Below are 23,476 nucleotides of genomic sequence, written 5' to 3'. Positions count from 1 at the left end.
TATGGGAGTCACCATCAAAGTAAAGAATGAAAAAGTAGAATTGTTGTGGTTAAGTAACCCTAGCTACTTATTGAGGTGTTTTTTTGCAGGTAAAAGCTAGTATCTCAGTAATAAATTATTGTGGAGGCGTGGCATTTCCGCCTCCACGACTAACTAGCTATGACATCATTGTCTAAATAATCATTTAGTTGTTAACTCAGGTCCAGTTAGTTGCTGCATCCATTGATGATGTCTTAGAAGGTTCTGATGCATCATTGCATAGCTTGCATCTACTATCATTTCTAATGTGATTGCATAGTTGGGAGCATTGGCTCCTACCTGCCATGATGAGTAACTCTGTATTGGCATTTAAATCACGTTTTTAGCCACATTTATGTCTACAGGAAGTTCTCAACCTCAAATACTTGTATAGATATAAAAATCTCAATGCCTGTCTTTCGTTGGTCTGTTGCCACTATGTCCGGTTACAGTGATTCCAACTTTGGCACAAAAAATCATTTGACATTGTATAAGGGGCACTGAGGCAGCATTGGATAAGGGTCACTGAGGCAGCAGTGAACTCTAGCGATATTTTGCCTATTGGTAGCGCTCAGTATTTTCACCTGCACCTTTGTCATGATTAGTTGGCTGATCATCAAAGAACACGTTTTAAAATAAGATTGAATCACACAAAAAAGTTGGTTCAACTTTAATAAAACTTGATATTTTCAAAATAATAATATACCATTCAAAATAGTAATTGGCTGTAAAAAGTTATTAAAAACAAGTACTAAATAATATGCAATTAATATTATAAGTGTGTAATGAACTTGATTTTTATAGATGTCAAAGAAAAATATTTTACTTGTGTCTGACGCTTCCAGTGCTACACAAGGGAAACAATTCCAGTGCGCTTCACAAAGCAATCGTCGTTATGCTGATACTAGTACTAGCTGTTGTGGACTCTCTCAATTTCTCTCCAGCTTGCTTCAACCTTAAGGGAAACACTTGCCTGCAATGAACTCTCTTTTTTGAATTGCAAATATAAAACAACAGAAAAGTGAGATAAAATTTAAAAGAGTGGTATCATGCAAGCCGCCGGAGGGGCCTGTCTGGTTTTTATTGATATAGCCAATATCTCACCATCAGCCTGATTTTCAGGCAACAATCCATAAGCCTGTCAAAGAGCCTTTTACAACATTGAGAAGACAATGAACAGATAAAATAAAACAAACCACTAACTTACGACATCGTTTATTCTGCGAAGAAAAAGAAAAATGATGAACAAGCAGCTAACGATAATCGTTAGTTGTGAGTAAACTTATGATAGCACATAAAGCCAGCCACCGTCTATCGAGTATTCCAATAACACACATAAAAAGTAATGTAAAACTAAATTAACAACTTGCAAACAGAATATAGGAACGAACAAATAGCAGACAAGATTCTGAAGCAGACTAGTTTAATTAGAAAAAACCTACAAACTGTGCTGGTTTTAAACAACATTATGTTTCACACATGTACAATTTATGATTGCCAAGACATTTAGATATTATGTAACAAATGGGAACATTTTGAAAGGATGAGTGTTCATCTCCCATCCACATGGAAGAAATTATAATGCACCATGAAAAGCATACTTGCCAAGTAGTTGAGAAAAAAGGGTGAGATTGACGGGAAATGTAGTAGTTGAATCTGAAGCCTAGATTTCTTTGTGAAGTTTTTTTTTCTTCATCGGTACCAACATAGGAGACCCTTCCACGATTTTATTCAATCTTCAGGTACTCTACTATCAATGTGAGGTCATGGTCGTTTGCCAACGATATGTCACAGCTCCATGTATAATCTTTGTTTACTGATAAAAAACTGTCGAGCAAATCGTTAGACACCAATGTTGCTAAATCTAAATAGCTCAGGTTTCATGGCAAACATACGGTGTAGTAGCGATCTGTTTCATTATTAATAACTTTGTATGATGTTGAGGGCTCACAACTAGTAAACAAAAGGAAATCGACAAGTAAAAAAATTAAACCACTACTTTTATTGAAAAAGCTGGAGGAAAACGGGAGATTTTGAGCAAAAGTGAGACTGACTTAAAAAACTGGAAGGTCTTGACCAAACCGGGAGACTTGGCAAATATGATGAAAAGATTGTTTTTCAAACAGAAATGAAGGTGCTCTCAACAGGAGAATGGAAGACTATTTCTGCAGACTGACTAGATCTGATCAGGTCCGACGATCGTTATGGAATGATGTCACCACTAGGTTCCACCTTGACTCTCAGATAAATGCTATCAGATACCAAGAAGTGTCTTGACTCCACTTCACTGTGTAAGGCAAACTGGGGGCATCCTGAAGCGATGTTCATATCTGTCAAGGGTTTTCTGAAGGAGGAGCTGTCTTGGTCAGGCTAAAGTATATACAAGAACTGATGGAGCATAAACACAATATGGAAAAGAAGATGGTCTCTCATCATAAATGAGGGCATAGCATGGTCATTGAAAAGTGTACTAGTAAACCGGTGGGATGAAAAAACTACTCAGCAGTTCTTATTAAAACATAAAACAAAATATTAAAAGTCAAGTAATGCATCTACTACAAAAATGTTGTTCTCAAATGAGAGGACAGCGCCTGTACACACCAGTTATTTACATTTCATGACACATTAAAATTCAGATGCTGGGACTTGTGCGTCGAATGTGGTTTATACTGTCAAAACTAGTTTTTTATAGTTTGTCCCTACATAAATAAGAACAAAACTAAAGAGCTAAAATAGACTAAAGGATAGTTCACTACAAAGGTCAAGAGTGCATGCAAAGCAGCTTTTACTTCGTTTACGTAAATGTGAACTTCATTTACGTACATTTCACTTAACATGAAGAAATTATGTAAAGCTTTTTCTTCATTTTACATGAGAGAAAATCTCATGGTTAACCTTAAAAATATTGTTTTCTCTCTTGTCGCACTGGGGAAGGAAAAAGGCATACAGTAGACGCTCCTATAATGTATACCTCATAACATAAATTCCAGATAACGAAAAGAACTCATGTAAAGCTTTTGCTTTACACTACATAAAAAGTCCATAAAATGTGAAGTGTCAGGTAGAGGCAAATTCTCAAACTCGATTTGAAAGGTAACATATTTCGCCGCACTTGTGAGAAAAAATGACATAAATATAGCGTTATACCTATTACATATATATACAATTTCCATGGCATTCAAGTTTGTGGTGGTAGATCGTCAGATGTGTCGACAAAACAGAGAATAGGTAGCTGCACAAATGTTCATAAATATCTAAAGGTGATCGATTGGTACAGGTATTACAACTAAAGTCTACCAATTTGAATGTTACAAGTTGGAGTATCGTCAAAAGTTACCTTTTATTCTAACCTTGACCCCTGGATACAGATAGACGACGAACAGGTAAGCGCCACTCTTTTAATAGTAAAAACATTTTTTTGTTTTGTTTTATTGCAGACGTATAAAATATTTGTTATTAGTTTTACTTTACAGAATAGACTTTGCTGTCTAGAAAAAATAAACAAATCGTTTTGAATGAACGTCGAAGATGTGCATTTCCGATAACTTATTGGAAAATTACTGCAACCATAGTCTATAAAACCAGTGAAATTGATTAGAAAAAGGAGAAAGTTGTTGATGCAAACTAATAATGTTGCAGTTACAATACAGCCAACAAATTAAAAATTTATGTCTAGTTTTTCCATTCTTTATGACCACAGGGGTGAGTTTGGAAAGATCTTAGCATGGACTAAGCTATATACAGTGAAACATGGATAACTCGCCCTCGGATATAGCGAACACATGGTTAACTCGACTGGATTTGCTTGGTCCGTTCCCACGCAATGATAAATGGCTCTATATAACTCGAATTCAACACTGTTATAACGAACTGTTTTTTGCCCAACGGCTACCGAAACGGTTGCTATCGCTTTAGAAAATCACTTTATTCCAAGCCATAGAGGTAAACCTCAACTTTTCGTAATTCATAAGCGTCGTTATTACCTCCATCGGCAAAATATTTTTGTCAACGACTGTTCTAAAGGTTTAGTGAAATTTGATTTATACTGCTATACGATGAATAGCGCGGACTGGCCCGGCCACGGGCGCAAGGATTTTCGCCATGCACATACAAAACAAAAATCGCAATGTTGTTTTGTATGTGCGTGGCGAAAATCCTTGAGTGCGTGACCCGGCTAGCCCGTGACGAATATTTTTCCGAAGTTGATTCCGTGTTGAATCAACGTCGGAATGTTGAATGTTTAAAACGTCTTAAAATTTGTTTTTATTAAACGTATATGTTTTCTTAGCTAAAAAAACTATTCATCGTTTGACCTAAACACAGAATACGTGTGTACATTCAATAAGTATCCATTCAAAAAGCGTGAGTGATATACAATGTACTGTTAAACCTCGTAAAACTTTTAATTGAACTGCCTCGGAGTGTTGCTCTTAACGAATCCCAGGTAAAGTAAGGTAATCTTTCCATAAACTTCAAGAAAGATCGGCAAAATTGATCGTGGGTAAAACGCTCAAAAGAAAAAGATGTCTTTTCTTTGAGCATTTCAGCAACGATCAAGTTTTGCCAATGTCAATCTAAAAAACGTCCTGGCAATAACATCACCTCAAACAACAAACCAATCTCAAGTGATAGAAAAATCTCTATACTTTTTGATAAAAACGTTTTAAACTTTACATTAGAAGCATTTAATTTGAAACAAGCCATTTGTGCTTTTGATTTATATTATAGTTTGTATATGTTCATGTATCTACTAATAAATAAGTGAATACATAGACTTGTGACAGTGCTCTGATAACTTGAACACTCTGATAATTCGAACACTTTTGCTCGGTCCCTTGAAGGTTGAGTTATCCGAGTTTCACTGTACATATATTTTACTGTTCGTATAACACCAAATCCTTCTAATGTACATGTGCTCGGAACGGATTGTTTACGTTGTACGAGTGTCTACTATATTTGTAAGCAGACAATATATGCTGATCAAATTATTCCTTAAAAATCATCAACTTAAGATGATTACAAGGTATTTTTAATTATAAAAACAATGGCTAAAATGAATCAACTGTTTTAACTGTCTGGCATATGCTTGTTATTTTCAATAAACCTCAGCAAGAATGTATAGGATACAGAATTCATGTGGAAACCTAAAAGTACCTGACAGCGATACCAGAAAGCGCATAAACATAAAATAGCTGAATTCTCATTACAGCAGCCACATATCTTGAACACTAGGTGCCTTTTGGAGTTGTCTAAATGTGAAGACAACTTCAAATGAGTTTAACTACAGCAGCCAATGATTTATTAGGCATTAAGCTTCAAATTAGATAGTCATATTAGATTAGATAGTCAAATTTTTCAATCTCAAAATTTTGTGAAAAAAATATAAGCAGTTGTTTATAAAAATAAAACGCTTCCCATTTATTGCGCAAAAGTGTTGAAAAACGCAGACTTGAATGTTTTTTATTTTTAAAATAAACTTTCCAGTTGCAGGACAGGAAAGATTACCTTCCTCCAGTCTAAATATGCCTCTTCTTTGGAGCTACATTCCGGCAATAGAGCCTTTTAAGTTAGCCTCGACCAATCAAATCGCAGTAGATAAGCATAGCTGTTACATTTGCGACTTTTTAAAGTTAACTCATTAACTTGCAGCATCTACTCGCAGAAACATAAAGTTGCACCGACTTTATGTAACTCATTATACCCATTGAGACTTATGAACCTAACCAAACTATTTCAACCTAAGATATAGACATTCAATTAACAAATTTCCAGCGGATATTAAAATGTCAGAAATTGTTCCACGATGACTCATCACAAGATATCAGCATATTCTCTACCTGCTTCACGCAGAACTTCAAAGAAACAAACTTTAGAAATGCAAATTTAAAAACCAGATGATCTGAAATTCTTAACACAATTATACAGCCTTTTATATTTTGTTTTAGCTATAATCTACAGAAGTGGTCTTTAGAATGTTCAACTAAATTGTTTTTTAAGGAGGGTTTAATTGAAAATAAGAAAATAACAAAATAAAATCTCAATACAGTGGACCCTCCCCATACAATTTCAATTCATTCCAAAGTTGGCATCGTAAGGGGAAAATATCGTTTAGAAGGGTATAAAAACCCATAGTAAATATCTAATGCAAACACCTCTGGTAAAGTCATCAAAATTTTCTGTATCTACACTGCACATATAAAAAATTAGTACCAAAAAATATGTTAAATTTGGTAATTATGGTTACCTACAGTAGCTTTAGTCTATTTAGTGGTTATGATATGCAATAAAAATAATACGATGTACTATGCACAGTGCATACCATAGGGAGTTCTTACCTTTGAGGCAGACGTATAACATACCACTGAATTTAACGTAAATGTGTTTAACTTACTAAACACATACTTGAAGCTAAGTTTTAGTATGTATTTTCAACTATTCTATTGAACTTCAACTTTTTCATCACTAAAATTTTATCCCCCATCTGTTTCTGGTTTCGTTTTCACAATAACTAATTAGGAATAATGCTGAACTGAGCGAGATCGTGCATCGTATTGCTTTTATTCATGTTTAGAGGGATTTCGACGAATAACATATCGGCAAATTTGTTATTTCGATGTAATCAGCACACCGAGCACCAACTTGAATTTCAAAAGAAATCCTTGTTGATATCGTATGACGAAAAATATTGCACATGGAGAGGGTGAAAAATCATCGTGTTCTACATCGCAGGGTGAAAAAATCATATAACAGAGTTATTGAAACCCGAAGGTACACTGTATGCCGTGCTATTAAAATTACATATCATTTGTGCAGACAGTTACACTTCAAGACTTCAGCGAACGTCATTAAAATATAATTAAAATTAAGAATTTAGTTATTTTATTCAAATTATTATTTGATTCATTAGTAAAAACTCTGTGGTCATTCCTTAGTTTAGAGTTTACTAGTAAGCTGGCAGTTCTATGCGCCACGAGAGATTATCATGTGTAATAGCTATGCGCATAAATATTCAGTGATGCAGCAAGGTAGTCGAATGGTGTAGATAGTAGCACATTTGGCTGGGAATCCAAACATCCGACTTTGATTCACGGCGTTGCATACTTTTCCCTACCATTCTTAGAGTGGCTTCAGACAGATGGACATATATTATAATATTATTATTTTATTAAAGTAAAGATTTTGTGTTTTTAATCATTCATTTCCCTGTAGCAATAACCACTCTATCAGCAGAGTGTAGCAATAACCACTCTATCAGCAGAGTGTAGCAATAACCACTCTATCAGCAGTGTTTGCACTGAGCTAGATAAACCTCCTCCATACCGTCCAACACCAATACTCACAACAAATGTCTCATGCTTGTCGAGTTCTGAGTTACTCGGACATATAAGGGTGAAGGTCACTCTCTGTTTGAAAGGGAAGGTAAGATGTTCATCATATTCTCCTCTCATGAGAACGAAAAAAAGACTCAGACATTTCCCTCGACCAAGTTCGTCACCATTCAGGCAGGCCTGAGATATAAATGAAGATACATCTATGAGAATAGACATGCGTATTTCACTTTATATAATAATCAAATCTAATGCCTACTGTCTATGATGCATTTAATCAAATTAGAGCAACATCCCTCTCACAGCAGTTAACCTATACAGGAAGATACATCTATGAGAATAGACATGCATATTTCACTTTATATAATAACAAAACCTAATGCCTACTGTCTATGATGGTTGTAGTCAAGTACTCCCTCACTCATAGAGGTAACCCAATGCAATAACCACACTTATTAGTAAAGAAGCTAAACGCTAAGCGAATGCACTTATTTTTCTATTGATGAAATCAGCTTCACTTGATTATTGCTATGAACACCAAGGATGTGAGCAAAGCTTCAGTGAAAACAAGGAGTTGTTTTTCCATACCACCGTTAAAATGTCATAATAACTCTAAATTGATGGAGTGAGGGTAATAGATTTTTAAATGAATTATTGATTATTGACTTGATTAGCAGAGAAATGGAAGACAGAATTATTTTGTTTCATCTATTTGAATAAAACTAATTATTGTGATTAGTTGTTTGTCAACTTTGACCATAACATTCTCTGATGCTTTGATTTACACCAATACGTAGTATGTGCGTGTGATGTTTACATGTCGATGTAATCTACCGAAAGTGCGAAAAAATTTATGCTAACACAAATACGCATGCACAGACACACGAGCACAGACACACGCGCACAGATACACGCACTTAGATACAAGCAGACAGATACACACTCGTTATTCATGCCACATATCTTTATCACTACCTCTTCCTCTCTGAACATACGCACAACCGAACCATCTTTTCCTTTCGCATGTCTTCAAAATAGAGTAATAATAAAAACTTATTTATTACAATTTTACTGAATAAATATAATTTTTTTACATATATGTTAGCTTTTTACATATTTTATATGATGCTATGTACAATTATTCGCAGTATTTATTAAAAAAGAAGTTGAACCGAATTGAATTAATTGCAGTGATTTCTTACAGGAGTCTTATTTCCAGCCTGTCCTTCAATGAATTACTCTAGTATCTAAATGTTTGACTGCAGTAAAAACATGAGTTTTATCAGTCAGAAATAAAGCTACACGTATATGATTGGCTATCCCATTGATAGTACCGCTTTTTCTTGCAATAAAATCTGCGAAATCTTCAAGTTTTTGAGATTATAGCTGTAGATGCAGATCCATGGATACAACAATAACTGAATGCGGCCATACCTCGACAACTTTCAGAAAAAAGGCGTGCAAAATGACGTCCCTAGTTGTTACAGTGGCGTTAGTTGATATCGGCTATTGCATTCAAGTTGAAGTTTGACAGGTCTCTATTCCGTTTGCCTCTTTGCAACTATAGACATAATCACACTTTCGTTTAATCTGAGCATTTCAATCGTGATCGAGTTTTATCAATTTTAATCTTGAAACATCCTGGCAATCAAAAACAAACATCAAAAACAATTGCAAATGATAGAAAAATACAGATACTTTCTGATAAAATCTACAAAAACTTGGTTCTAGTTCAACATCAAGGCAAGCAGCGATAAATTATCATGCTAGAATATTTATTGTATCAGTATTATCATGCTAATATTGAAACATTCTGGCAATCAGATCAACCCAAACATAAAAAACAATCGCAAATGATAGAAAAATACCTTTCTGATAAAATCTACAAAAACTTGTGTAAGTTTATCTTAAATGTGTTTCGGTGCTCGTATGACAGTTCCGTTTTTCAAATCAATATTTTCTAAACAAAATAATTAAATACAAATTAATCCGTTTCCACTCTTGAAAAACCTGCAAAAGACAGGATTATAAAACGGAAAAACATGTTTTTAATTGTTCAAATTCACCATCTACGCTTATAATGTTTCAAACACCGATCTAAATGTTATGTTTGCAATAAAATGTAACATTATAATGTACACTGCTGTATGGTCGTACATTTGAGACAAACAATAATAGCTAACGGCTGTGTATGAAAGACTCGACAGCAACACATTCGGTACGCTACACTTTTGTGACGTTAACATAACATTAACTATAAATTTAACTTGAAACTTTTTCAAACTGATCCGACAAGAAAGACCGATGTTGTTCCTGTAAGTGAATCACACATACTCGACCACCTGCTGCTGCATCGATAACTGTCGATGTCGATATGTTCGTATCCCAAATTTCTCTAGTATTTAGAGCAGTGGTTCTTAACCTTTTCCAGTGTATTTCCCACTTTGACAGACCACACTTAGAGATTTCCCCCTCTCTAGCAGCGGAAAATTGTAGTATTTTGTGCCACTCTCAGATTGCAGGAGGCTTTTCAGATATCATTTTGCCATACAGTCAAAATGAATCAATTATTAATTGAACTGTGATAGAAATAATATTTTATGGATAGTTTGTCATGATATACTTGTTATTTATGGAAAAATAATGTTCAAGATAAACACAACAATAGAGTAATTTAATTATAATAAAAACAGCAAAGTGCAAAGTTAGCAGTCATGATCTTAGTGGGCCCTCTGCCGCTGTTTATTTTTACTAGCTCTGATATGTTTGGTGTATGCTTGTGTGATGCCTCAGTAGTATGGTAGTGATGCATAGCTGATGCAATGCAGACTAATTATCCAATAAGCTGCTTGATACATCAGAGGGTTGGTTTCCGTATTAATACAGTTGTACCCACAATAAAAGCATGTATCTGCACCAGGTATGTGGTGAAAATGCCGTACAACAGCTATATCCTTGAAATGTGCGTAACCAATATTCTCAATCTGAAGCTTGAAAATTTCCCACCTCAAATTTCCCACTGGTGGGAAATTTCCAACTGGTTAAGAACCCCTGATCTAGAGGCAAAAACTTGCTCAGAATTTTCCTCGTATCTTAAATTTCTCAGATTATGGGACACACTGTTAAGGTATGACTGTAACAGTTTTGAAAAATAATTTTTTCAATTTAAATTAATTTAAAAATTAAATTGAAAAAAAAATTCAAATCCTCAAATACCGTCTAAAAAGATCCTTTTTGATTCTTCAAATATTTCACCAAGAACTCAACACTAACCTTTGCACATATCTTGTAGCCATATCTAGAGCTGTAAAAAGGATAACTGTAGATCGACATCTGCAGACCTCTGATAGCATCAGATTTTTTTCTCTTGTAATCGCTGATTCTCCAGATGAGTACTCCTTCGTAGGAGGCAGACTTCTGACCCTAAAATAAAAAATGTTGTGATGCGGCCAGACAATGAGTGTGCTAAACGATATCAAGCGATATGTAAACTTGTCGGAGGAAATCCTATCCATATCCTGAACTCAATCGAAATCACTGAATACCAATAAAGGGTAATAACGCAGCACATTTAGCATTCACAGACTATCACACCAAATGGTGAAAGGAGCCATGCCACCACCGAGGTTAGTCACCCAAGCAGAACACGCCCTCTGAGCACAGCGCCAGCCGGACACCAGCCAGCTAAGCAAGTCTTAAGGGGTGAAACTTAAAGGTTGACTTGCAACAAAATTCACATTACAGTTATTTGATATCAAAAGATTCACCATGTCTTACTCTGTTGTGTTGTAGGTGCAAAATATGTGGCAATGTGATTACATGCTCTTAAAAGCTCAAAAATGAACAGTTAATCGCAGCCACACAATACCGCCGTAGTTTGGATTCTCTTTTCAAAACGGCTCAAATGTGACGTAGTTGCGGTAGATGGTTTCTGTTTACACTTTCATGCAACCGTATTTGTCAAAATATTTTCACAAATACACTTCACGCATTCAATAAAACTATGTCTGTTGTTCTTACACGTCTGCTTTATCGTCATTGTAATGCTGTTTATTTTAGCGGCGGTATCTTATAACTTACCGTAAAAATTCGTTTAATTTTTTAACCTTAGCTCGAAGAAGTACATATCATTGTCTGATAATCATGACGAGCCTGTTGGTCACCTGTGATACTCGAAAAGTGCTGCAGAAATTATTTGCGAAGTACTGTGTCACGTGATCACATTACGACTTGTCGATTAGGCCAAGTCGAAACAAAACTGTAAAGTAGCGATCATCTATATTTGATACGGGGTCTCCGGTAAAACCCGAAGTGTTTGTCATAAACTAGTGCTAGAATAAGTTTATACTGAGCTTTTTATTGACCTTTCAATTCACGTGCGAACATCACGTGACAAGACAATAACCAAACTGTAATGACAACGTCAGAGAAATGAAGAGATTTCAATCTACGGCGGCTTTTCGTTTTTGAGCTTTTAAGAGCTTGTAATCACATTTCCACATATTTGGCACCTACAAGACAACAGAGTAAGACATGGTGAATCTTTTGATACAAAATAACTGTAATGTGAATTTTGTTGCAAGTCAACCTTTAACAAGAATAACTCATACATAAAGGAGACACTCAATCATGGACAATAGAGTAGCTGTACCTGTGTATTACACTGTGCTGTGATGATGTTCATATATAAATATATCCCACAGTAAGATACGACGACTTCTTATAGCAAACACGCATAGAGTTGGTAGAAATTAAAGTTTAGCAGTGCCTAAACTTCCAACCGGTGGGCCAAGTTACTGACTAGCTGGAATCTAGGCTTCATTAACACGTAAATAGTCTGTAGTTCCAAGTATTTAGGAAATGTATGACGCCCACTTTTTTATTATACCAACCTTTAACCGTTTTTCCATTTCATTTTGCTGTTCATTAATCCTCCTGATGCTCTGGGAGAGGGATTCTATGACTGTAACTTTGTCTGCAATAAATGAAGAGCAGGCAACTCTTGAGAAGTAAATCGTGTGGAATGGAATGAGTCAGTGAGAAACGCAGATTTCAGAAAAAGCTACAATCGCTAAAGACAAAAGTTAGCAGCATTTGGTGATAGCCACTAAAGAAATCTGTCTTTAGTGGCTATCACCAAATGCTAAAGAAATCTGTCTTTAGTATGATGAGGAACTGAGGTAAAAGTACTTACAGTATTTAGCAAGCTGAGACAATCATCGAAAAAACTTAATGCTTTGCTTAAGAACGAAACATTCAAAAGTGATAAAATTTGGTTATGTTAAATTTTTAGAAGAATCACCTCTTAACAACAATCGACTGACGATTGAATTGCACTGACTGCCGTTACTAGCAGCTGTTAAAATCTACGCAACATTAAAGATAAACTTGCGCAGAATTTTAGTAAATTTTATCAGAAAGTATAATAGTTTTTTATCATTTGCGATTGTTTTAATGTTTGAGGTCATCTGATCGCCAGGATGTTTCAAGACTGAAATTGACAAAACTTGATTGCGGTTAAATCGCTCAGATCAAGTGAAACTGAGATTATGACATCTCTAGTTGCAAAGAGACCGACAGAAGAGATCCGTGTATACGCAATTGCCGGTATCAACGATAACAACTAGTAATATCATTATGCACTTTTTTTGAACATTTTAATCAGGATGAAGTTTAGTCGATTTAAATCGTGAAACATTCTGGCAATTAAACTACCTCAAACAAAAATAATCGCAACAAATTTAAAATTATCGATACTTTCTGATAAAATTTACTAAAGTTTTGTGTCAGTTCATCATTAAGAACAGCCTGGACAACTTAGTAGACTACAGAAACAAGTATGGTAACATACTAACATGTATATAACTTGGATGGTAACATACTAACATGTATATAACTTGGATGGTAACATACTAACATGTATATAACCTGGATGGTAACATACTAACACGTATATAACCTGGATGGTAACATACTAACATGTATATAACCTGGATGGTAACATACTAACATGTATATAACCTGGATGGTAACATACTAACATGTATATAACTTGGATGGTAACATACTAACATGTATATAACCTGGATGGTAACATACTAACATGTATATAACCTGGATGGTAACATACTAACATGTATATAACCTGGATGGTAACATACTAACATGTATATAACTTGGATGGTAACATACTAACATGTATATAACCTGGATGGTAACATACTAACATGTATATAACCTGGATGGTAACATACTAACATGTATATAACCTGGATGGTAACATACTAACATGTATATAACTTGGATGGTAACATACTAACATATATATAACCTGGATGGTAACATACTAACATGTATATAACCTGGATGGTAACATACTAACATGTATATAACCTGGATGGTAACATACTAACATGTATATAACCTGGATGGTAACATACTAACATGTATATAACCTGGATGGTAACATACTAACATGTATATAACTTGGATGGTAACATACTAACATGTATATAACCTGGATGGTAACATACTAACATGTATATAACCTGGATGGTAACATACTAACATGTATATAACCTGGATGGTAACATACTAACATGTATATAACTTGGATGGTAACATACTAACATATATATAACCTGGATGGTAACATACTAACATGTATATAACCTGGATGGTAACATACTAACATGTATATAACCTGGATGGTAACATACTAACATGTATATAACCTGGATGGTAACATACTAACATGTATATAACCTGGATGGTAACATACTAACATGTATATAACTTGGACACATAAAATTACAAATCAGAAAATGAGTTTAGAAAAATCTTGAAACTAATCAAGCCAATTACATGTATTTTACACGTTGTATGCCATAAAAACACTATAACATAAATGGTATTTAGTTTGAGTTGCATTACTCCCTAGAGAGGAGTCATGCTACTCACTAGAGAAAACAATTGCCAATATGAACCAAAGGGCAGTGTCAATATTTAGTATAATAAGAGACAAGCTCATCCGTCTTTCTAAAGCCATGCTAAGAGCGTTAGGAAAAATATTGCCACTCGATCACCTTGCTGCACCGCGGAATAACTATGCACCTAGTGGTTACACAAAATAATCTTTCGCAATGCGCAGTACTGCCAGCGTACTGATGTATCTACATGTAGTTTGAGTTGTGTAGAAAGTAAATGAGAAGACAATTACCAAGCTAAACAATTTAGCCTTCTATAAGGAGTCTATAAAACCAGGCGAACTTATCTCGAAGGAGATGTAATCTTGTAGCAAGGTGGGACAAGTTTTATAAAGCCTTAGCAAGGAATAAAAATCTCAAAACAGGCTGTTTAGTTTAAACCATTGAAATAATAAATTTTTAAAATTAAAATTAATTTAACCACTGCAGTTTGGACTATAGCCAATTGACACGGTTAGGGCCAGGGTAGAATACTCTCAAGGGATCTGTTTACTAAGGAATGCAGTCTTAGCATAGAATGTTCAACTATTTTCCTAGCCACGATACATACTGTCACTCTATTTTTCCCTATTTCATTCACCTACATACCACTAGGAATGACTTTACTAGGATGGTGGCCAATAACATCTCCACAAAGTTCACAGACCCTTCCTCTTACAAATCTATCTCCTTACCGAGTCCGGAATCTCGAATCTGCCTCTCAATCATTCCACCTTTTCTATTGATTTGCTCGATCTGCTGTAAGATGTGCGCAACAGTCCTCATTGCATTCACCAGGTGATCTCCATCTGTCTCTGAAACTTGCAGTTTATCACCCAGCTTCTTCACTGCCATAGCAACCTCGGCTACGACTTTCTAAAGAAAAACCATTTTTACCTCACTCCTGTGTCATTAAGCTGTGAAATCAAGGCTACTAGTATTGGCTTCTTATTATGCAAGACAACAGTATGGTAGGTCTGCCAACAAACCATGTTGTTTGCAATATGTCAGCCTTATTAGTTGTTTCCAACTGGTTAGGCTGACCAGTTGCTGACTTTGCTGGTCAGTTGTAAACCACAGGTCAGCACACCATAATATCATGTTAACATATTATTTCAAGTATAAAGGACCGGATTTAAACCACCACCTCCTATTAATAAAGTATATCATCATAAAACTTGCTTAACACCATTCATACTATTGGAGCATAGCTATCCAATTGTAATATTACAAACAATCACGGGCACACATTAATAAGAACTATCTTGTTTGAGGTCCTTGACCTTATTTATCTCATACGCTTCTCTCACAACAACCTGCTGTACTTTAAGTTCGTCGATTTAAAGTAGTTACGGCTACCGAAGGAACTCAGTGCTAAGCAAATATGCTTTTCGTTCTATTGTGCCAGCTGATTCTTTACAAACTACCCACATACCCCATATGTTAGTAGTAGGCATACTAGTAGTATGTTAGTAGTAGGCATTCACTTACTAATGGAAATGAACGATAATCATTATTTTTTAGCGTCTTTGTCTAAGAATATTATAATAAGAACTAATGAGGGTTGCATTACAGGGGACAGAAGTCGTGTTCCCCTTCCCTCTTCAACACTACTCCGACTAGTATGCCGTCACTAGTATACATGTATATGAGCTTGCAGAAGCCCTGCAATGTCCTGGATTATTTTCATTCTCAATCAGATAGCCTGCAGGTGGGTGTCTGTGAGGAAGCGCATAGCATGTGGACACACAGGTAGGATTTATTAATAGAGTATTAGGTAGACCACTAAATGATCTATATAATTATTATCATTATTAATTGTTACTTAAAAACCAAACCGACAAAAACTGAAAAATCCTGTTTGGATAAAGCTTCCTCAGTTCTTCGACTTATGGCAACAAAAACAAACAAGATTAGAGAGTGATACATTGCGCTCACAGGTTACGATGCCCCTGTTATACAATATTTTTCACCTAACTCTATGAAACACGATGTTTTTTCGTTATTGGGGCGGATTTGTTTCAAGCCGCCATATGCTACCAAAAAAAATTACTCTCGAAATTAAAATTTGGTGATTGGTGATGGTGATTATGACGAAATAATAAAAATTTTGATATGCGATTCGCCTACAACAACGCCAGAAAAAAATGTACATCACTCGCTATCTCAGTTGAGCAAACAGAAAAGTAATAAAATTTTAGTTACAAGTTTGAAGTTTACTAAAATACATAGTAAAACTTCCTTCAAGTGTGCGTCTAAGAGGCTAAATTCATTTAAGTGAGATTGTGTTACACGCCTGTCTCGAAGGTAAAAACTCCCTCCCAGTACCTACAGCGCGTAGTCCTTTGTAGTGGTACATTTTCTTGCAGATGATAGCCACTAAATACACTAAAGTTATTGTAAGTAACTATAGTTACTAAGGCTAACATATTGTTTTGTTACTATTTTTCGATGATGATGATTTTTACCAGGAGGTGTTTCCATTAGATAATTAGTATGGGTTTCTATACCACTCTACGATATTTTTGCCTTATGACGCCAACACTGAAACGAGCTAAAAACATAATTGTATACCAAATAATTTTTCATTGTAGTCATAGCAAAAACAGACTATATTTAGCTATTACTTACCAATTATTTTACATTTACATTTAAACACTGTTACAGTTTTATTTTTCCTCCTAATTTATTTCAACAAAATACTTGTCTCATGATACGAAATTTAAAAGTTATGGTTGTTTGAAAACCTTTACAGCTGTTATATTCTTTCTCTTAATTTATTTGAACTGCACAAAAACACTTTTCCCATGATATGAAGTTTAAAAGCTCGACTGGTAAATGTTGCTAATTTTAATTGAGAAATAAGTTTTCTGTCCAAAAACTATAAGACAACGATAAGACAACTCTTAATCTTACCTCGAGAGGCTTCACTTTGTTGTTTACTACTTTCTTGATTCCGATAGTGCTCTGCAAATAGTCAAAATGAAACATGGCATGGAAGCTTCGGAGAGTGTTCAAAACTATTGCAATAACAACAATAATAATAATAGGATATCATTATAATATACACCAGCAGTCCTGCGGAGTCTGACGGTTACACCGAAAGAGGAGCAGCCAGTCAGACTCTGATGGAGTAATGCTAGCTGCAGCAGCCAGCAATAATGCAGTCATTAAATTTAGTGCAACATAAAAGTGGTGAGTTAATTGTAACTTTGGGTTTACTACCGATGATGCACAAATTCTGCTTATGCTTTGGGGTTAGAAAAAGCCTGCTTCGAACCGAGCATGCTTAATATAATGAGTGACATGTAAATATTGGCAATGTCATCAACATAGCAGTCGATGCCTGATAATGAACTTGCGCCATTGAGGTGATGCAAATGAAAATAATATCACTATAAAGTTAAGACATCAAGCTTCAATTTGATGTAATTTCAGACTATTAGACCTACCCAGCCTAGGGGTATAATCGTTTAAATAAGACTCTTCTTTAGAACCCTCAGATTCGAGTGAAAGCGCCGATCTTGATGTCTATAATTGCACTTCGACAATAAAACTGAATAGAGACACACAACATAGCAAATTGAAAGCAATAGCCGATATCCATAACGATAGAGACAGGCAGCTGCGAAACTAACGATGTGATTTTGGCATGTATTTTTCTTCTGAACGTTTTAACCTCGATCAAATTTAGTTGATTTCTAATGGTTTCTAAAATGATTCTAATTTTAAATACACAACTTGAAATCATTTTGATTTTTGATGCTTGCGGTGGTCTGAACTTGTTTTTGATTGATCGTTTTTGAGGCGATCGGAAATCAGATCACCTCAAAAACAATCAATCAAAAACAATCGCAAATGATAGAAAAATATCGATACTTTCTGATGAAATATATTTCATAATAAAATTTTATTTATTTTTAAAGGGAGAGGGTAAGTAGGTGTGTGAGACTTCCTTTACCAGATCTTTGGTTTTAGCGGTCATCTGATGCATTTCATGCATCTGGACAGCTAAACACTCAAGATGATTGTCCTTGTCTTTCTCCATGTGCTCCTTAAGTATTGGTACTGTGGCTGCCTCAAACTTACAGTAGTCGTAGAAGTAGCATTTACCTGCTGCAGTTATGCAGGGCACATGGATTCTTTGGTGCACAACCAAATGAAAAATAAAGAATTTTTCACAAGTCAAACTACCAACTCAAATAAAATGCATATATACTGTAAAACCTGCATTTGAGTACCACCTTTATTTGAACCTCACCTCTATTTAAGCGCCACGTTGGGAGAAGGGTTGAAAAATAGAGCGCCACCCTTTAATTGAATGCCACTTCTATTGGAACAGCACTATTGGACATTCTTGATTTTAACGAACCCATAATAGAAAGGGATCAGTAGAAAAGTGTCCACAAAACCGTACTCATATTGACTCGATTAGATCAATAACAATTAATTTATTTGTTCGTTGTGTCTGTTCATATTGAAGTCCATTTTCCAACTCCAAGTCGTTACTGTTTTTTCTAGGCTTACACAAAATTTAGTAAAGTCTATCTGAAAGTATCGGTAGTTTTCTATCGTAAGCGATTGTTTTTGATGTTTGAGTTGATCTGACTATCAGGCTGTTTCAAGATTAAAATTGATAAACTTGATCCTGGTTAAAACACTCAGATCAAACCAAAGTGCGATTATGACATCTATAGCTGCAAAGAGACCAACAGAACAGAGACGTGTAAGGCTGTAACTTGAACACAATGGCCGACATCAACTATAGTAACGATAACAACTAGTGACATCATTTTGCACATATTTTTTTCCTGAGGCTTTGATCCTCGATCAAGTTTCATCGATTTTAATCTTGAAACATCCTGGCAGTCAGATCACCTCAAACATCAAAAACAATCTCAAATGATGAAAAAATACCAATACTTTCTGATAAAATCTACTAAAATTTTGTGTAAGTCCATATTTAACATACAGTACTTTACTCTGAACTCAAATTTACATAATCTAATGCTAGTTTATAGACAATTTATTTTTTAATTCTCTTTGCATTAAGTCAGCGTTAATGCCGAGTTATGAGACCTTGCGCTGCCAAGTTTACATAAAAGCCAAAAAAATGGTAGAGGGTTAATTGATGCATCTGAAAATCCAAAATTAAAAGCTGGGAAGAGAAGACGGCATTTCAACAAGAGCCGGAAAAGAGGCAAGGATTTTTTCAAAATACAGTCAAACATGGATAACTCGAACTTCACGGGACCGAGCGAAAGTGTTCGAATTATCAGAGCATTCAAGTTATCAGAGCACTGTCACGAGTCCATATATTTACTTATTTATTCGTAGATACATGTACATATACAAACTATAATATAAATCAAAAGCACAAATGGCTTGTTTCAAATTAAATGCTTCTAATGTAAAGTTTAAAACGTTTTTATCAAAAAATATAGAGATTTTTCTATCACTTCAGATTGGTTCGTTGTTTGAGGTGATGTTATTGCCAGGACGTTTTTTAGATTGACATTGGCAAAACTTGATCGTTGTTGAAATGCTCAAAAGAAAAGACATCTTTTTTCTTTTGAGCGTTTTACCCACGATCAATTGTGCCGATTTTTCTTGAAGTTTATGCAAAGATTACCTCACTTTTCCTTGCTTCTGAAGGGCGATCGCTAGGCGGATGTTTGGTATAAATGAAATTTCACCAAACCTTTTGAAAAGTTGTTGACAAAAATATTTTGTCGATGGTGGTAATAACGACGCATATGAATTACTAAAAGTTGAGGTTTACTTCTATGGCTTGGAATAAAGTGATTTTCTAAAGCAATAACAACCGTTTCGATAACCGTTGGGCAAAAAACTGTTAAAACGAGTTAACAAAGTTGAGGTTGAATTATCTATAGAAATGTATCATTACGTGGGAACGGACCAAAGAAACCGTTCGAGTTAACCATGTGTTCGAGCGATCTGTGGGCGAGTTATCCATGTTTGACTGTATACAAGAAATAGTCATGCCGTCGCGTTTAGTGCGTATGAGAGACCTGAGGCTAAACAAAAGACAAAACACAAGTAGGCCACTTAAATAGCCTTTTATTAACTTTACTTTTCAAACAAGTTTTATTTTGAACTGCATATTACTCGCTATTCGATGGCCTTTAATAAAGGTCATTAGATGTGTAAGATGCTTTATGCTATGAATGTAACTCCAATTATTGATTGAAATGACAACGTTTCTAGCATGGATTGATCCTTTATTTCTTTCAACTTTCCCAGCAATTGCGTAGCAACTTAATTTATTATTCAACAACTTAATCAACAATCTTTAAAACTTTTATGGTATTGAGTGCTGTCCAAAGATTTATCTACAAAATTAGCCTAAAATAACAGAGCAATTTTAAGTTTTTTTTTGGGAATTTCCAACTCAAAAATGAACATTTTCTGTGTAAGTTTTCTAAATACCTCCTGAGTTAGAAAACAGATGATTAATAATGATGATGATATTATAGCTAATTCACATTCAGATTTTCGTGATTATACAAATAATTAAAGTAGCAGCACTGATTCTGACAGTGATGAAATGAGTGATGATGTACTGTTTTATTGTCGTTTTTTGAAAAATAAAGCAGATGCGGCTTATATAGGGGTGCAGTTTATAGTCCGAAAAGTTCGGTACATAACATGATGCAAAATTGGCTATTTTCCGTGAAAATGGCTGGCAGTAGGCCGGATAGCTAAATTTGTACATGGATGGCAGTGAAAGGGTTAAGATCATAGAATTCTAACCAGAGAAAAGACTTAGAAGAACAGTGTAATCTTACGAGAATGTCGTAGTCAACATGGGATAGTTTTTCATAAAAACATTTCTACAATCGATTTAATTTAAATATGGAGATTTAAAGAAGGTATAGCTCCAGAGCCATAGCTCATACTAAAGTGACATATCAACTTTTTTAAAGAAATCGCAATTCAATAAAATGGCTAGTCATTTCAAACGTTGACTAGCAATCAAAACCCGGAGAGAAAGTTATAAGATTTTAAACCATAACTACCACGAACAGCTTTCATTGTTGGTTCATAGGTAAATCAGACACGATGATTCCAATTTTGTACTCAAAGTAAGATTGGTCCAGTAACTTTCAAAGTCATTTTTGTTTTTTGAAGTTTTTTTACAGTTTTTTTCAATATCGGTGTCGCAAACGACACTACAAGCCAGGCGCAAAAATATGTGACATAACCTAACCTAACTTTTTAGGGACGGAAGTTGGATATGTATAGTCCGATCTGGAATTAGAGAGATGGGTGTCTTAAAACCCATTATTCTCTAAATGCGGCCTTCAAAATAATCTCAGTATTTTATGAAAAGTAGATAAGCTATTTAACATTGCTTGTAGCTTGTTACAGTATGTTTAATAGGCGAGAAACTGAGAAAAATGAGCTCAAAAAGCGCGAATTCATCACAAGATAGTGGTGTTAGCCGGGTCAATTGTAAGCTAGGTTACGCCACAAAATTAATGATACGCGCTAAATAGTCGACGCCTTCGAAATGACATCATTTTGGAAAAAAATGCAAATTTATCTCAAAACTGTTTGCAATCATTTTATTGGGACAATAAATATGAAAAATAGTGTAACCATAGTGATCAGCATAGTTGATTTGCTAGTTGATAAACTTCTACTTGGGATTGTGGCAGTTATGGTTTAATTACAGCGATGGCTAAGGATAGTTTTACAATCAGGAAGATTATTTAATGTTATTACTTGGTTATTATTTAATCATTATTATTGAGCTCTGTTACTGATTACCGCTCATGCTCATTCTGATTAAATTACCGTTCATCCCTGACAAAAGTGAAAATACACAAAACACCTGCTTGTGCTTATCAAAACACCAAAACACCTGCCATCCCTGTAAATTTTACTACTCTGTACAATCAAATAACATTCACTAATCCTTCAAGGAACAGTTGACGTTTCCCATAGTGATCATTGATTATTACGCACCTGCCTGCGCTTGCCAAGTTCAAGGCTACAAATGCTACATTGGGTGTCAGCATTTTCACACTCTCCATAATGATCCTGTTAAAAAAAGAACAAAACTATTTGAATAATATAATTTTGAAAAAACAAATTGGAGCAATGGCATTTTTTTTATTATTAGAAATATCTGACACAAACATGCATAGCTCATTAGTAACATGGTATAAACCGGTGATAAATAGGGGTAATATTTGTACAGGCAACTACTAGCAATGGAGTGATATTTTATATTTTATATATAATTTCAATATAAAATATAATAAGTTGATATAATCAATAATGCAGTATATCAAATTAAAACAATGAGAGGCTGTAACACTTCTTTAAAAAAATAATATATACAAATCTTACATAAACATAGATAAGTTTAATTTTAAACAATAGGCATGAGAAAGCTTCTATTACAGGCAGAAAGACAGATGTGTTGACTGATCTATTGACAAGTTACAGATTTTATTCCAATGCTACCTAAGAAAACATTGTAATAATTGTATCTCAGTAACCTATTAATCCTTTTTAGTTGTGATAGTTTTGAACAAATCAATTTCATTCGTCTCTAATCATGATTGAACATGAAAAGCAGTAAATAGTTCCCATAAGAATTATCAGATTATTTTAGATGTGCAATAAATAGTGCGTAATTAAACAGATATTCCAATTTTCTATTTCCTTAGAAATGTTCAATTCAATAAGGGGCCTTATAAGAAGAGCCAAATTAAAAAAAGGTTTATCCGTATGGTAGCTGCACATTTACTTAAGGCTACACAAAAAAGTGACAATTATGAAAAATATGATATAATAGAAATATTATATTCATTTATAGTATAACAGGCAGATAGTATTTCACACCCACAACATACCTTGTACCTTTTTTCTATATATATATATATATAGATAGAATAATATATATATATATATATATATATATATATATATATATAGTTTGTTGATATATCAACAATCTTTATTATAATGACAGTGCCTGTACGAATCCTAACAGCGTGGTGGTAGTGAAAAGATGCCTTGCACTGGAATTGAACTCCGACCCACCGCTTTATGAACCTGCGCACTACTACTACTCGGCCATTCCTACATTTTACCAAATAATTATGCAATGGCCCATAAGTTCATAACTAC

The 23,476-nt window shown here is 34.7% G+C and overlaps 1 protein-coding gene across 2 annotated transcripts in view; it reads right to left on the bottom strand.

The window, feature by feature from the left end:
* Window positions 1-1,160: 1,160 nt before the first annotated feature.
* Window positions 1,161-23,476, bottom strand: part of LOC137396361 (TNF receptor-associated factor 5-like) — a 50,256-nt gene continuing 27,940 nt past the window's right edge. The window contains exons 5-12 of one of the 2 annotated variants that reach the window (XM_068082600.1): window positions 22,304-22,378; window positions 18,273-18,470; window positions 17,228-17,278; window positions 15,007-15,187; window positions 12,239-12,321; window positions 10,620-10,769; window positions 7,359-7,526; window positions 1,161-2,388 (exon numbers count right to left, since the gene is read on the bottom strand). In XM_068082600.1, the coding sequence (XP_067938701.1) occupies window positions 2,221-2,388; window positions 7,359-7,526; window positions 10,620-10,769; window positions 12,239-12,321; window positions 15,007-15,187; window positions 17,228-17,278; window positions 18,273-18,470; window positions 22,304-22,378 (1,074 nt within the window). In that variant the 3' untranslated portion in view covers window positions 1,161-2,220. The remainder of the gene's footprint in view (window positions 2,389-7,358; window positions 7,527-10,619; window positions 10,770-12,238; window positions 12,322-15,006; window positions 15,188-17,227; window positions 17,279-18,272; window positions 18,471-22,303; window positions 22,379-23,476) is intronic. The other variant, XM_068082601.1, reaches the window with a different exon arrangement.

Source organism: Watersipora subatra, chromosome 5, assembly GCF_963576615.1.
Source record: "Watersipora subatra chromosome 5, tzWatSuba1.1, whole genome shotgun sequence".
NCBI classification, from domain to species: Eukaryota; Metazoa; Bryozoa; class Gymnolaemata; order Cheilostomatida; family Watersiporidae; genus Watersipora; species Watersipora subatra.
The sequence above is the reverse complement of the archived record's forward strand: the minus strand, read 5'-3'. Positions and strand labels throughout refer to the sequence as shown.